The 13,256-nt window shown below is 38.9% G+C and overlaps 1 protein-coding gene across 1 annotated transcript in view; it reads left to right on the plus strand.

Moving 5' to 3' along the window:
* LOC128213030 (sodium-dependent multivitamin transporter-like) overlaps positions 1 to 879 on the plus strand; it is a 31,286-nt gene extending 30,407 nt beyond the window's left edge. Inside the window, exon 15 of the mRNA XM_052918514.1 lies at positions 33 to 879. Within this exon, the coding sequence (XP_052774474.1) occupies positions 33 to 233 (201 nt within the window). The 3' untranslated portion in view covers positions 234 to 879. The remainder of the gene's footprint in view (positions 1 to 32) is intronic.
* Positions 880 to 13,256: the final 12,377 nt, after the last annotated feature.

Consider the following 13,256-nt stretch of genomic DNA (forward strand, 5'->3'; position numbering starts at 1 on the left):
TTTTAAGCATGGCAATTTCTTTTTCTGTGTAGATAAAACACGACGAATCGGAATTTCGCCACACGGCAGAGGACGTTAAAGAGAAGGATGTTGACACCTTCTTCGAAATCGAGTTGCACACAAGCCCCGGGGATGGCAAGACCGCGCTGAATGGGGTCGCAAACCCTGGTTGCGAGAGTACGATGAATGGTGATGCGACTGCAGGAAAATACCAACACTCGACACACATGTAATTGTTGCCCAGCAATACTAGCTACTTTGTGATCTGGTGCTTGCAGCTCGCCCAGGACTGAAACTACTCCGCCAATCTGTATATATGTGGGAGAACAGTGAATACTGAGACGTAAAGACAAGTGAATATGAATCAAACTTACATGTGAGACGTATCATGATTTCCATTAATACACATGTGATCTGATGATTTCCACAATTTTGTCTCAATGTTTTGTTCCGTTCGTTGTTGTGCATTTCACACTTTCACCCGCACCTGATGCTTAGAAACGCCTTTGATTGTCCTGAAGTTAGTATCACAAGATGGTAAAACGATTTAAAAGAAATGTTTTGTTAATACATTTAATTGTAAATATTCTTATGAGGACAATCGCGTATAACATTAAAAAGGTTATGGAAGTTATTAAATAAAAGCTTCAACATTTGCGATAACAATACATTAATTCGTGTTGCCTCTAAGCGTTGTTGTTGTGACGCAAGCAAAACTGCCGATTCCCTGAAAAGTGAACATAGATGTACATTATGATCCAACGATTCATATTATTGCTATCATGCCTTTTGGTTCATGATTCTAATTGATATAGATTTTTTTTATATATTTTTACATGTGAGTTTATTTTTTGTAAGAAAATAAATGTATATATGGTATCAGTTGTTATGAAAAGTATAACACTAACTCAGTAAATAATATAAATTATATAATTGATCCGTAGTAAGACTGTATTATATATTAATTCATTACCGAAAACCTAGTTTTAGCGGTTAAATATTTTTTTTATTAAACTCATTTGACAAGTTACTCTTAACTCTATTGATGACATGGTTTCTACAGATAATTCAATGTGAAAAGTATTTTTAAGACGAAAAATATCTATCACATATTGAACAGTCGTTTCAAATGTCCTTTCCGACGTTAAGGTCAACTTAAATGTAAGCAATAGGAATAATATAAAATGCAAATAAATTAACCCAAACTGAATCCTACTCATTATTTCAAGAGTCATAGCATGCATCCCATAGTTCCAGCCCGGTGAAAATAGAAAAATACATCACTTATTGCTCACTCAGCAGCGATATCCTACATCAGTTCGACCTGATATCTGTCTTCAGGTCTATATCTCTTCGACTAATCCGTTTTAGGTTAAAGTAAGCCTAGGACCAGTTAAACATCACTTCTCTAAACACGTTCAGAGATGTATTTGTTAAACCGACCTTGCGTAAATTGTTTGAAACCAACTTCTCAACAAAACTCCCTTGCAACGAACTGGCCCCTTCCCCCTTCATTAACCGTCTGAAAATTTCCTATATTGTAACGCCCTGGCAACGTCCCTCCTTCATTACCCATATTCCATTTCCCCTATTGTAACGCTCTAGCCAACTTCCCCCCTTCATCTACCATATTCCGCGTTCCCCTATTGTACGCTCTGGCCACTTCCCCCCCCCCCTTCATCTACCATATTCCGCGTTCCGCTAATGGAACGCTCTGGCCACTTCCTCCTTCATCTATCATATTCCGCGTTCCCCTATTGTAACGCTCTGGCGACTTCCTCCTTCAGCTACCATATTCCTCATTCCCCTATTGTTAGCTTCTGTACCCCTCCCCTTCATCTATCGTATTCTTTGTACCCCTATTTTAACGCTCAGGCCCCTTCCTCCTTCATCAACCGTATTCCTCGAACCCATATTGTAAGACTCCGGCCCCTCTCTTCTCAATCTACCGTATTCCTCGAACCCCTATTGTAACAGTCCGGCCTCTCTCTCCTTCATCTACCGTATTCCACGTACCCCGATTGTAACGCTCTGGCCCCTTCCTCCTTCAACTACCGTATTCCTCGTTCCCCTTTGTAACGCTCCGGTGCCTTCCTCCTTCATCTACCATATTCCGCGTTCCCCAAGTGTAACGCTCTGGCTCATTTCTCCTTCATCTACCGTATTCCTCGTTTCCCAACGCTCTGGGCCCTTTCCCATTTCTTCTACCGTATTTATCATTCCCTTATCGTAAAAATCTGGCCCCATTTCCCCTTAATCTACCGTATTCTGCGTTCCTCTATTGAAACGCTATGGCCCCTTCCCCATTCATCAACCATATTCCGCGTTCCCCTATTGTAACGCTCTTGCCTCTTGCCCACTTCATCTACCGTATTCCTCATTCCCCTATTGTAACGACCTGGCCCCTCTCTCCTTAATCTATCGTATTCATCGTACACCGATTGTAACACTCTGGCCTCTTCCATCTTTATTTACCCTATACCTCGTTCCCCTATTGTAATAATCTGGCCCCATTTCTCATTCACCTACTGTTTTCCTCGTTCCCTTAATATAACGACCTGGTCCCTCTCTCCTTCATCTACCGTATTCCTCTTAACCCTATTGTAACACTCTGGCCCATTATTTCCTTAATGCATCGTATTCCTCGTTCTCTTATTGTATCACTCTGGCGCCTTCCTCCTTCATCTACTGTATTTCTAGTTCCCCTATTGTAACGCTCTGGCCTCTATCTCCTTTATCTACCATATTCATCGTTACCCTATTAGAACGCTCTGGCCCCTTCCTCCTTCATCTACCGTATTCCTCGTTCCCCTATTGTAGGGCTCTGGCTTCATTCCTGCTTCATCTACCGAATTCCTCGTTCCCCTATTGTTAAGCTCTGGCCCCCTCTCTCCTTCATCTACCGTATTCATCGTTCCCCTAATGTAACGCTCCGGCCCCTATCTCATATTCCTCAATCTCCTATTGTAACGTTCTGGCCTCCTTCCTCCTTCATCTGCCGTATGCATCGTTCCCCTACTGTTAAGCTCTGGCCCCTTCCTTCATCATCAATATTCATCATTCCCCTATTGTAATGCTCTGGCCACTCTCTCCTTCATCTACCGTATTCCTCGTTCCCCTATTGCAACGCTCTGGCCCTATTCTTCATTCACCTACCGTATTCCTCGTTCCCCTATTGTAACGCGCTGGCCCTATTCTTCATTCGCCTACCGTATTCCTCGTTCCCCTATTGCAACGCTCTGGCCCTATTCTTCATTCGCCTACCGTATTCCTCGTTCCCCTATTGCAACGCTCTGGCCCTATTCTTCATTCATCTACCGTATTCCTCGTTCCCCTATTGCAACGCTCTGGCCCTATTCTTCATTCGCCTACCGTATTCCTCGTTCCCCTATTGTAACGCGCTGGCCCTATTCTTCATTCGCCTACCGTATTCCTCGTTCCCCTATTGCAACGCTCTGGCCCTATTCTTCATTCGCCTACCGTATACGTCGTTCCCCTATTGCAACGCGCTGGCCCTATTCTTCATTCGCCTACCGTATACATCGTTTCCCTATTGTAACGCTCTGACCACTCTCTCCTTCATCTACCGTATTCATCGTTCCCCTATTGCAACGCTCTGGCCCTATTCTTCATTCGCCTACCGTATACATCGTTCCCCTATTGCAACGCTCTAGCCCTATTCTTCATTCGCCTACCTTATACATCGTTCCCCTATTGCAACGCTCTGGCCCTATTCTTCATTCGCCTACCGTATTCCTCGTTCCCCTATTGCAACGCTCTGGCCCTATTCTTCATTCACCTACCGTATTCCTCGTTCCCCTATTGCAACGCGCTGGCCCTATTCTTCATTCGCCTACCGTATACATCGTTTCCCTATTGTCCTATTGTAACGTTCTGGCCTCCTTCCTCCTTCATCTGCCGTATGCATCGTTCCCCTACTGTTAAGCTCTAGCCCCTTCCTTCATTCATCAATATTAATCATTCCCCTATTGTAACGCTCTGGCCCCTCTCTCCTTCATCTACCGTATTCCTCGTTCGCCTATTGCAACGCTCTGGCCCTATTCTTCATTCACCTACCGTATTCTCGTTCCCCTATTGTAACGCGCTGGCCCCATTCTTCATTCACCTACCGTATTCCTCGTTCCCCTATTACAACGCTCTGGCCCTATTCTTCATTCGCCTACCGTATTCCTCGTTCCCCTATTGTAACGCGCTGGCCCTATTATTCATTCGCCTACCGTATACGTCGTTCCCCTATTGTAACGCGCTGGCCCTATTCTTCATTCGCCTACCGTATTCCTCGTTTCCCTATTGCAACGCGCTGGCCCTATTCTTCATTCATCTACCGTATTCCTCGTTCCCCTATTGTAACGCGCTGGCCCTATTCTTCATTCATCTACCGTATTCCTCGTTTCCCTATTGTAACGCTCTGGCCCTATTCTTCATTCGCCTACCGTATTCCTCGTTCCCCTATTGTAACGCGCTGGCCCTATTCTTCATTCGCTTACCGTATTCCTCGTTTCCCTATTGCAACGCTCTGGCCCTATTCTTCATTCACCTACCGTATTCCTCGTTCCTCTATTGTAACGCGCTGGCCCTATTCTTCATTCGCCTACCGTATTCCTCGTTCCTCTATTGTAACGCGCTGGCCCTATTCTTCATTCGCCTACCGTATTCCTCGTTCCTCTATTGTAACGCGCTGGCCCTATTCTTCATTCGCCTACCGTATTCCTCGTTCCTCTATTGTAACGCGCTTGCCCTATTCTTCATTCACCTACCGTATTCCTCGTTCCTCTATTGTAACACGCTGGCCCTATTCTTCATTCGCCTACCGTATTCCTCGTTCCCCTATTGTAACGCGCTGGCCCTATTCTTCATTCGTCTACCGTATTCATTCTTCCCCTATTGTAGCGCTCTTGCCCCTTCCTCCTTCACCTACTGTATCCCTCGTTCCACTATTGTAACGCTTTGGCCCCTCTCTCCTTCATCAATCGTTACTGTTCCCCTATTGTAGGGCTCTGGCCTCCTTCCACCTTAGTCTACCGTATTCCTCTTTTCCCTATTGTAACGCTCTGGTCCCATTCTTCATTCATCTACCGAATTCCTCGTTCCCCTATTGTAACGCTCTGTCCTCCCCTGTCCTTTATCTACCGTTTCCTCGTTCCTCTATTGTAGGGCTCTGGCCTCCTTCGACCTTAGTCTACCGTATTCCTCTATTCCCTATTGTAACGCTCTGGTCCCATTCTTCATTCATCTACCGAATTCCTTTATCCCCTATTGTAACGCTGTGCCCCCCTCTGTCCTTTATCTACCGTATTCATTGTTTCCCTATTGTAACGCTCTGCCCCCCTTTGTCCTTTATCTACCGTTTCCTCGTTCCCCTATTGTAGGGCTCTGGCCTCCTTCCACCTTTATCTACCGTATTCCTCTATTCCCTATTGTAACGCTCTGGTCCCATTCTTCATTCATCTACCGAATTCCTTTATCCCCTATTGTAACGCTCTGCCCCCCTCTGTCCTTTATCTACCGTTTCCTCGTTCCCCTATTGTAGGGCTCTGGCCTCATTCCACCTTTATCTACCGTATTCCTCTATTCCCTATTGTGACGCTCTGGTCCCATTCTTCATTCATCTACCGAATTCCTCGTTCCCCTATTGTAACGCTCTGCCCCCCTCTGTCCTTTATCTACCGTATTCATTGTTCCCCTATTGTAGCGCTCTTGCCCCTTCCTCCTTCACCTACTGTATCCCTCGTCCCCCTATTGCTTTTGACCCTCTCTCCTTCATCAACCGTTTCCTCGTTCCCCTATAGTAACGCTCTGGCCCCTCTCTTCCTTACGTTCCAACTATTGCATATCTCGAAAAGGTCATCGTTGTGGTTTAAACATTTTTTAGTCTAAAGTCATTTTATAATTGCAACTTACTTAAGTTGTTAACTTATTCCATTGCATAAATTAGTCATTTTTAAATTAATATTTGATACACCTCACAGGAATACACCATAATGGACTTATTAACTCGATCATAACCCAAGTCACATTGATTTTGATGCACCTTCCATTGTTGTTCTGATATTTCAGGCTGCGCTGTCTTTGTTCGATATGATAGGTGAACCCCTATTTCGGAATGTCCTTCCTATGGGTTAATACAGCGGTAAGGCATTAGGACTGAATAAAATAATAAAGTACATTTCTTCTTACTGCTAGCGTTGATATATTATGTATCAACTTACAATATATTTTTGATGAAATACTTATAGCAAAAAACAACATGAATGCACCTTCGTTTGTTGAGTATGTTGAAATATATTTTTGAATAACTAGGATGCAAAATGATATTCAACTGAATGACCAAATCTGACCAAATGCGCTCTTTGATAAGGTCTGTCCAATTTTACTTGAAAACATCCTCGAAAAGTTGTGATGCGGCGTTATTTAAGATGTAAATTAAGTTTGTTAGTCTGTAGTTTTATATATAATGTTCTATGCTTCAATAAGTAGTAATAACATGTGCACTTTAAATCATAATCATGTAGATGTACTTGAATACCGAATCTATTGAAGCTTGCAGAACAACAATTCATATACGGGTTATACAAATGTATGCTCTTTATTTCCTCTGATCTAGATAAATACATTACATTTCATAATAAGTGCATGTGCTAACTAATAAAAGAAAAAGAAGTCATGAAAAATGCCTGTGAAAATAAACTAATCATATGATCAGAAATACATTTGGAAGCAGAAAGGTAACACAATATCGCAAAATGAATGCATTTGAATATATTTTTGTTAAACGAAAGAGTAAAAATGCATTTGCGATCACGCGAATATGTTACGTTGTCATGTACGTGAAGTTAGCGGCCTAGCGCCGTGAAGTTAGCGGTCTAGCGGCGTGAAGTTAGCGGCCTGGCGGCCTAGCGGTGTGAGGTTAGTGGCCTAGCGGCGTGAAGTTGGCGGCCTAGCGGCCTGGCGGCATGCCGGCCTGGCGGCCTTATGTTTTTCTCTATTTTAAAGCAATTGTTAATGCGTTTTTTTTTTGTGAAGGACAAGGATATATCATTAGCCTAGCGGCCTAAAATGTTATCCTATTTACATACCTTTTCTTCAAAAAACTGATATATTAACTGTTTTAATGAACAAGTTATCACTCTGAAGCGAAATTCAACATTTTTTCAAAAAAGTCAATCAAGCAGTCAGCTATTTCAAAGCATGTGAACATGCCTTTTCCTTTAAAACAATGATTTTTACTGTTTTTATGCACAAATTATCACTCTGAAGCGTTGTCAAGATAAACGTATGTGCAAGTAACGAAGGTTTTCAAACACTGCTACAAAAGAAAAGAGGTGAAAAGGGCACGTGTAGGTTATCTACTTATAATAACATGTGTATCGACAATATCTTATATGCAAAAAATGTACAACATAAATATGCAATCAAAGAATAAATTAATAAATATCGTTACAATTACAAAAAAATCATTATCTTCATCATTCAAAATCTTGCTGATTTATGTGTATATGCTAGTTGAAATTGAAATTGCATAAGCCAACCGTCTCCGTGGCCTAGTGGATAAGCGTCCGCCTACGGAGCGGGAGGTCGTGGGTTCGATCCCTGGCCGCGTCATACCAAAAGACGTTAAAAGTTGGTACAAGTAGCTCACTTGCCTGGCGCTTGGCATTTAAAGGGTAGTGCTTGGAAAACTGGTGTACTCAGTACTGGTTTAACCCAGGAAAGTTGTACCCCGTGTATCGGTGCTTTACACCGAGCACGTAAAAGAACCAAGGGGTCTCTTCGAAAAAGAGCTAGGGTCTCGAACCCGGACTTCCTTGTATCCCACCACTGTCTCTTCAGCGTGCTGTCCCTTCAGCAAAAACAAAGGACCCCGTTGGAAATAAGTGCTTGCACTTTCACGGGTTATCCTTGATCGTAAGGTCTAAAGGAAAATACATACATAAATGTATTATTACAATCGTTAAGCATTTGTAGATAAAGTGTATTGCTATAAGTGTACTTTCTTCTCTATGACAGCTAAATCTATTTTCCCATTCAAATATTGCGACTTAGCCTGTTCATTACCAAACGAAATCAACGGAAATATGTCGTAAGGAAAGTTTTCAGAAAGCGTATTTTTAAAATTAGTTCTAATATCAGACGATAAATTGCATGAAAACAGAACGTGCTTGATGGCATTATTCATAAAAACACCACACACGTGACATAACATAACTGACTTATTTTCATGCTAGGTTCAATCCAAAGTTTGCTAACTTCTAGAGCATGTCGTCTGGATTGGAAATCGTTTGCGCAGGTCCATATAATGACCGGTCCGATTCTTGTATGTAGGAGCATGAATCGATCAAATGATTCATCACTTTGAACTCTTAGTTTCCAGTCGTCCATATTAGATACCAACTTTAGGCATTTATATTTTTACATTGACTTTTTAGGAAACCTCCTGGTCTGTATATATTAAATAATGAAATAAGAACTTGTATTTTGATATTTTTTCATTATGTCTGTAACGAATCCTTTTTGAATATAATGATCAGGCTTGCGAGAAAATAAGGCTAGCCTTTTATTGAAAATTTGTTTGGAAAGGACCGATGTCGGCATATTGCATAGTCGTTTAAGGAACATAATTTCCTTTGTCTATTTCGCTTCCTATACGCTATTTCTATTTTTGTCGAAAATATCATTAGCATAATTTCCTGAGGGCATGTAGCCACAAATACAAATATATTTAAAAGTTCTACAGTCTATTTCTATTCCGCGCATTCTATCGGATTCGTTGATATGTTTGACGCTCAAGTCTAGGTTGGATTTATACATAATAGAGACACCCCCTTTAATATAAATCAGTACTATACCACTATTTATGCGTTCTGTTATTACGTTGTATATGACAGTCGCGTTAAAAACCAAGATTTATACCATTTTGAATCCTTACGCTGGACTCACTGCAAACACAATCTATGAAGCAGTGTAATCCTCCCGTTGACATTGCATAAGCCATTGTGTTGGATGGCCGCTTTGTAATCTGATTACAACTTCTGTATAATATACATTTTTATCTTTGGTGTTCAGATATGTTATAAGAACTTTTTATTTCATGTCATTTTATGCAAGTAAATTGAATGTGATCATCTGATTAAGAGATAATGCACTTAAATAGATCTTAAATTGAATTTACCTGGAACCTACCGGGGAACATCTTTTACGAATGCCATATACAAATAGTTTCGGTTGCCACTAATAAAGGGATATAAAATTTGGCTGAAAACAACGATAAGATTGATGAATGTCAAGGTGTGTTTTGTCGTAATTGACAGAGGATGAAATGTTCTGTTTACACGCCATAGTACAGATATATTTTTCAAAAAAAAAGTGAGATCGCATCCACTGTTTATACGTTGGCTTTCGAAATGGTTTTGACAAAACTAACAAAGTTAAACTATTCAAATCATTGAAACATATAAGTATACATAGTATTTTTCCAAGGGACATTAAAGCTATATGTATTACAATCAAAATTCATGTGTTTAGGTGGTGCAACTAATTTGTGTCCATGTAATATCGATACAAACATGGGGATCAGTAAAGTTTGACAATCTTTGTCATATTCGTAAATGAGTTATCCGCACTTTTATGGGAAAATTGTGGTTCTGGGATCTTCATAACTAGTGAAATTCCAGATAATACATACCTAAAGTTTGCAGATTACGTAGCTAACTTGGTCAGAATTCGATTCTTAATTACAATAACAGTTTAACGTAATAGATAACCTTTATTTAAATACAGGTGTAGGTAAAGCTTGATAAGAATGAAATAAACATGTTTTTAAAAATGAAGACGCTTTCCAAAATTATAAGAAACAGTACTTTAGTGGTAAAAATGTTAAAACAAATTTTGTTTATATTACTTTGGTCTAATTCATAATTGTCATTGACAGCTCAAGGTTAAAAAGCAATTTTTTGCTATTTAACATTTTCAAAAAAACGTACTATGATTTAGCTTTTACTATGTTATGGGAGTCCAAAACTCGGGCCTATGAATTTTGTTCTAATATTGAATACATACAAAATGATTTTACAGGAAGTATATTTAAGTAAAAAAAGTTCAAAAACATGTATGGTTCTAGGAGAGTGTGGGAGATTGCCGTTGTGTACATCTTATTTTACTAATTGCATGAGGTATTGATGCAAATTATTGCAACTTTTAACAGAAGGTACTATTAACAATGTTACTTTACTAGTATCTTTAAACAGTGTATAAATGATCAAATTAACCAAAATTGGCACGAGTCTTTTTGCAGTTTGAGTCGCTGTTTTCATTATTAAGAATTTAAAACTTTGTTAAATGTAGAATGTTATCTACTGTTGGAGATCTATTTTAAACATAAACTAGCATTAAGTAAATATCGATGTTTTAATAATAAATTATTATCAATCTCCAATTGAATACAAATAGTTAAACTTAATCACACTCATGTTTTGATTACTCCCGTGACACAACTCATGCTTTTGGTTCGCATATTTTTGCTATGTACTTTGGGCCGATGGCGTGTAACTACTAAACAAACTGCTGACTTAACGGAAATAGCAGCAAACGTGACATAAAGATATTGTATGTTTGAAAGCAATACATATTTGCTGATTTCGTTGTGCATCATCGAGTGAAAATATCAGTTTTCTATGATCACTCTTGAAATAGAATACGACCTTAAACTAAAATTAACAAATTCTCTATTTCTTGTTTGCTTACTTTTGGCGATTTAATAAAAATACGTTTATTGTTCATACACCTGAGTATTACAAGCAATTGACGAGCACCGGCCGAAATAGCTCTCCCAAGTTTATCATCGCACCCTGTTTCATTTGCAACAATGTTTCCGTTTTTATTAGAGGTCGTTCTGTGGGATATTTTTTTCGAACGACAGCCTGAAGCAGTTGAAGCGTCATCGTTTGAAGGTATTCAGATGACGGGTGGTGTTTTCAGTTTATTAATTGTTCGTTGTTTTAATTCAAATTAATTGAATTTAATTCAATCCGGGAAGTTCGTATTACAAAGTCAGATAGCTTTAAGATATATAGAAAATATTATACAACATAGAAATTATGTTCCAGCATTTATTTTTCTGTTTGTAAAGTATTTGTACTTCATTCTTACGAGGGAAGCCGTGTTTGAAAAATTAAGATTATCGTTTCACTAATAAACAATGAGTTTTATTTTTTTCAGTTGATTTTGAAGAAAAATATATTTCAATATATTAAATATTTTTAATATAAAATTATTGTTTTTACAGATCATTTACTATTTCAAAAGAGCGGAACTCAATATTGGTCCAAGGGAGATTGCTATTGCTATTGCTACAATTGCTATTCAAGGTAGATTTTAAAATTGACCTTTTCACTGATTAAGTTTGATTTACCGCAAAAAATTATTTATTATATAAGACGTTCGTGGGATGATATCAGCTACTGGTGTGACAGGTATAATGGGATGATATCAGCTACTGGTGTGACAGGTATAATGGGATGATATCAGCTACTGGTGTGACAGGTATAATGGGATGATATCAGCTACTGGTGTGACAGGTATAATGGGATGATATCAGCTACTGGTGTGACAGGTATAATGGGATTATATCAGCTACTGGTGTGACAGGTATAATGGGATGATATCAGCTACTGGTGTGACAGGTATAATGGGATGATATCAGCTACTGGTGTGACAGGTATAATTTAATTGCCTCATCACTGCCTCTCTGAGTTATCTTTCATAGTAAACAGTGATTACTAGCAAAGAATTTCGCGAAAGGCACGACGTAAATCAAGATAAAGATCCCTTTTAAGACACCATAGTAGATATTCAGTCTGATGTGATGTGTTTGTGCTAAAATTAGGTTGCGAATATTTGCGGTTTTAGCGTACCCCGTTCAATTGTAATAAATAATTCTAAAGAGCTTTGTACAAGCCGAAAATTCGCAGATCTATCTATCTTCTTTATTTCCTCCATTACTGAAGATATACAAGTTATGTACAAATTATTACAATAAACATATTATAAATGGAAGGGTTACATAATGTTTAAATAAAAAACAACAAAAAACAAACAAAAAAAAACATGGTAATGTACAATACAGCATACATGTAGTTAACACAATATGTGTACAGCTTTTGCGTGTCGGTCAGGTACATGCATTTACATATGTATACATGTATATATTTCTATAAACGTCAGCAACATGTCTTGCGTGCCCTACGCAATACCTTCCCTAAAGGGGAACTTTAACACAGTCGAAGATGAACTTAAATGATCGTTTGAGGAAAACTAGGTTTTCCTCTTCATTCAACAGTGGTAAGATAGGAGCACCGAGGAGTCTTTGTAAAAAGAAAGTTCCATCTAGATGCAATAAGTCTGCTAGGAATTGCGTCCCAAAAACATGAATGTCACTTATAAATGACGTGCGTAATGTCGATGTCGCAACGCATACATGTACACTATGTACTAGCACATCTGTCATTGGAAAAGAACATTGACCGCAAATATTATGCTGGAGTTTGACGCTGCGGCACCAATGTCTTGCAATAGTGTTCATTACACATCTGTATCCGCTGTGAAAACACACTTTGTATACAATACATGGACGGACGTTTGGGTGAAGAACCCTAAAATATTGAAAACTGTCATCACAAAGCACACGCGAGTTCCACTTGCTCTCTTCAAACTGGTAAACTAAGGTCTTAACGTGGCTCTTGATGATTAAAACAATAAATAATCGGTACAGCTCAAAATTAGATTCTCTGACAATGGCCACTGGCCGGACTCATTGGTTGTATGAACGGTAGTCTTAAAAGAAATGGACGACAAATCACATCGCTTGGACGAACATGAAACCCATTCATAAAGGGCATTATTGAGAGTACAAGCACTGAATATACTGGAACACAATCTTATTTAGAAATGAATAGATGTTTAATGTTATGATTTTATTTAAATAAAAAATAGTTTAATTGAATGCATGGGATTATTGTTTACACCCATCGGATATTTTTCTTTATTAGTGCACATGTCCGGGTTTACCAATCGAAACATAAAATCAATGTTTATAAAGTTTTACATACATATATATATATATTATTCTGACATACATATATATGTTATTTGAGATGATTTTTATGTTTTGTCTTTATTTAACATGTGGAAATTCACTCTTACAGTACAAATAGTTAAACATGAAGTTGTTCAAAACTTTA

This window comes from Mya arenaria, chromosome 2 (genome assembly GCF_026914265.1).
Source record: "Mya arenaria isolate MELC-2E11 chromosome 2, ASM2691426v1".
NCBI classification, from domain to species: Eukaryota; Metazoa; Mollusca; class Bivalvia; order Myida; family Myidae; genus Mya; species Mya arenaria.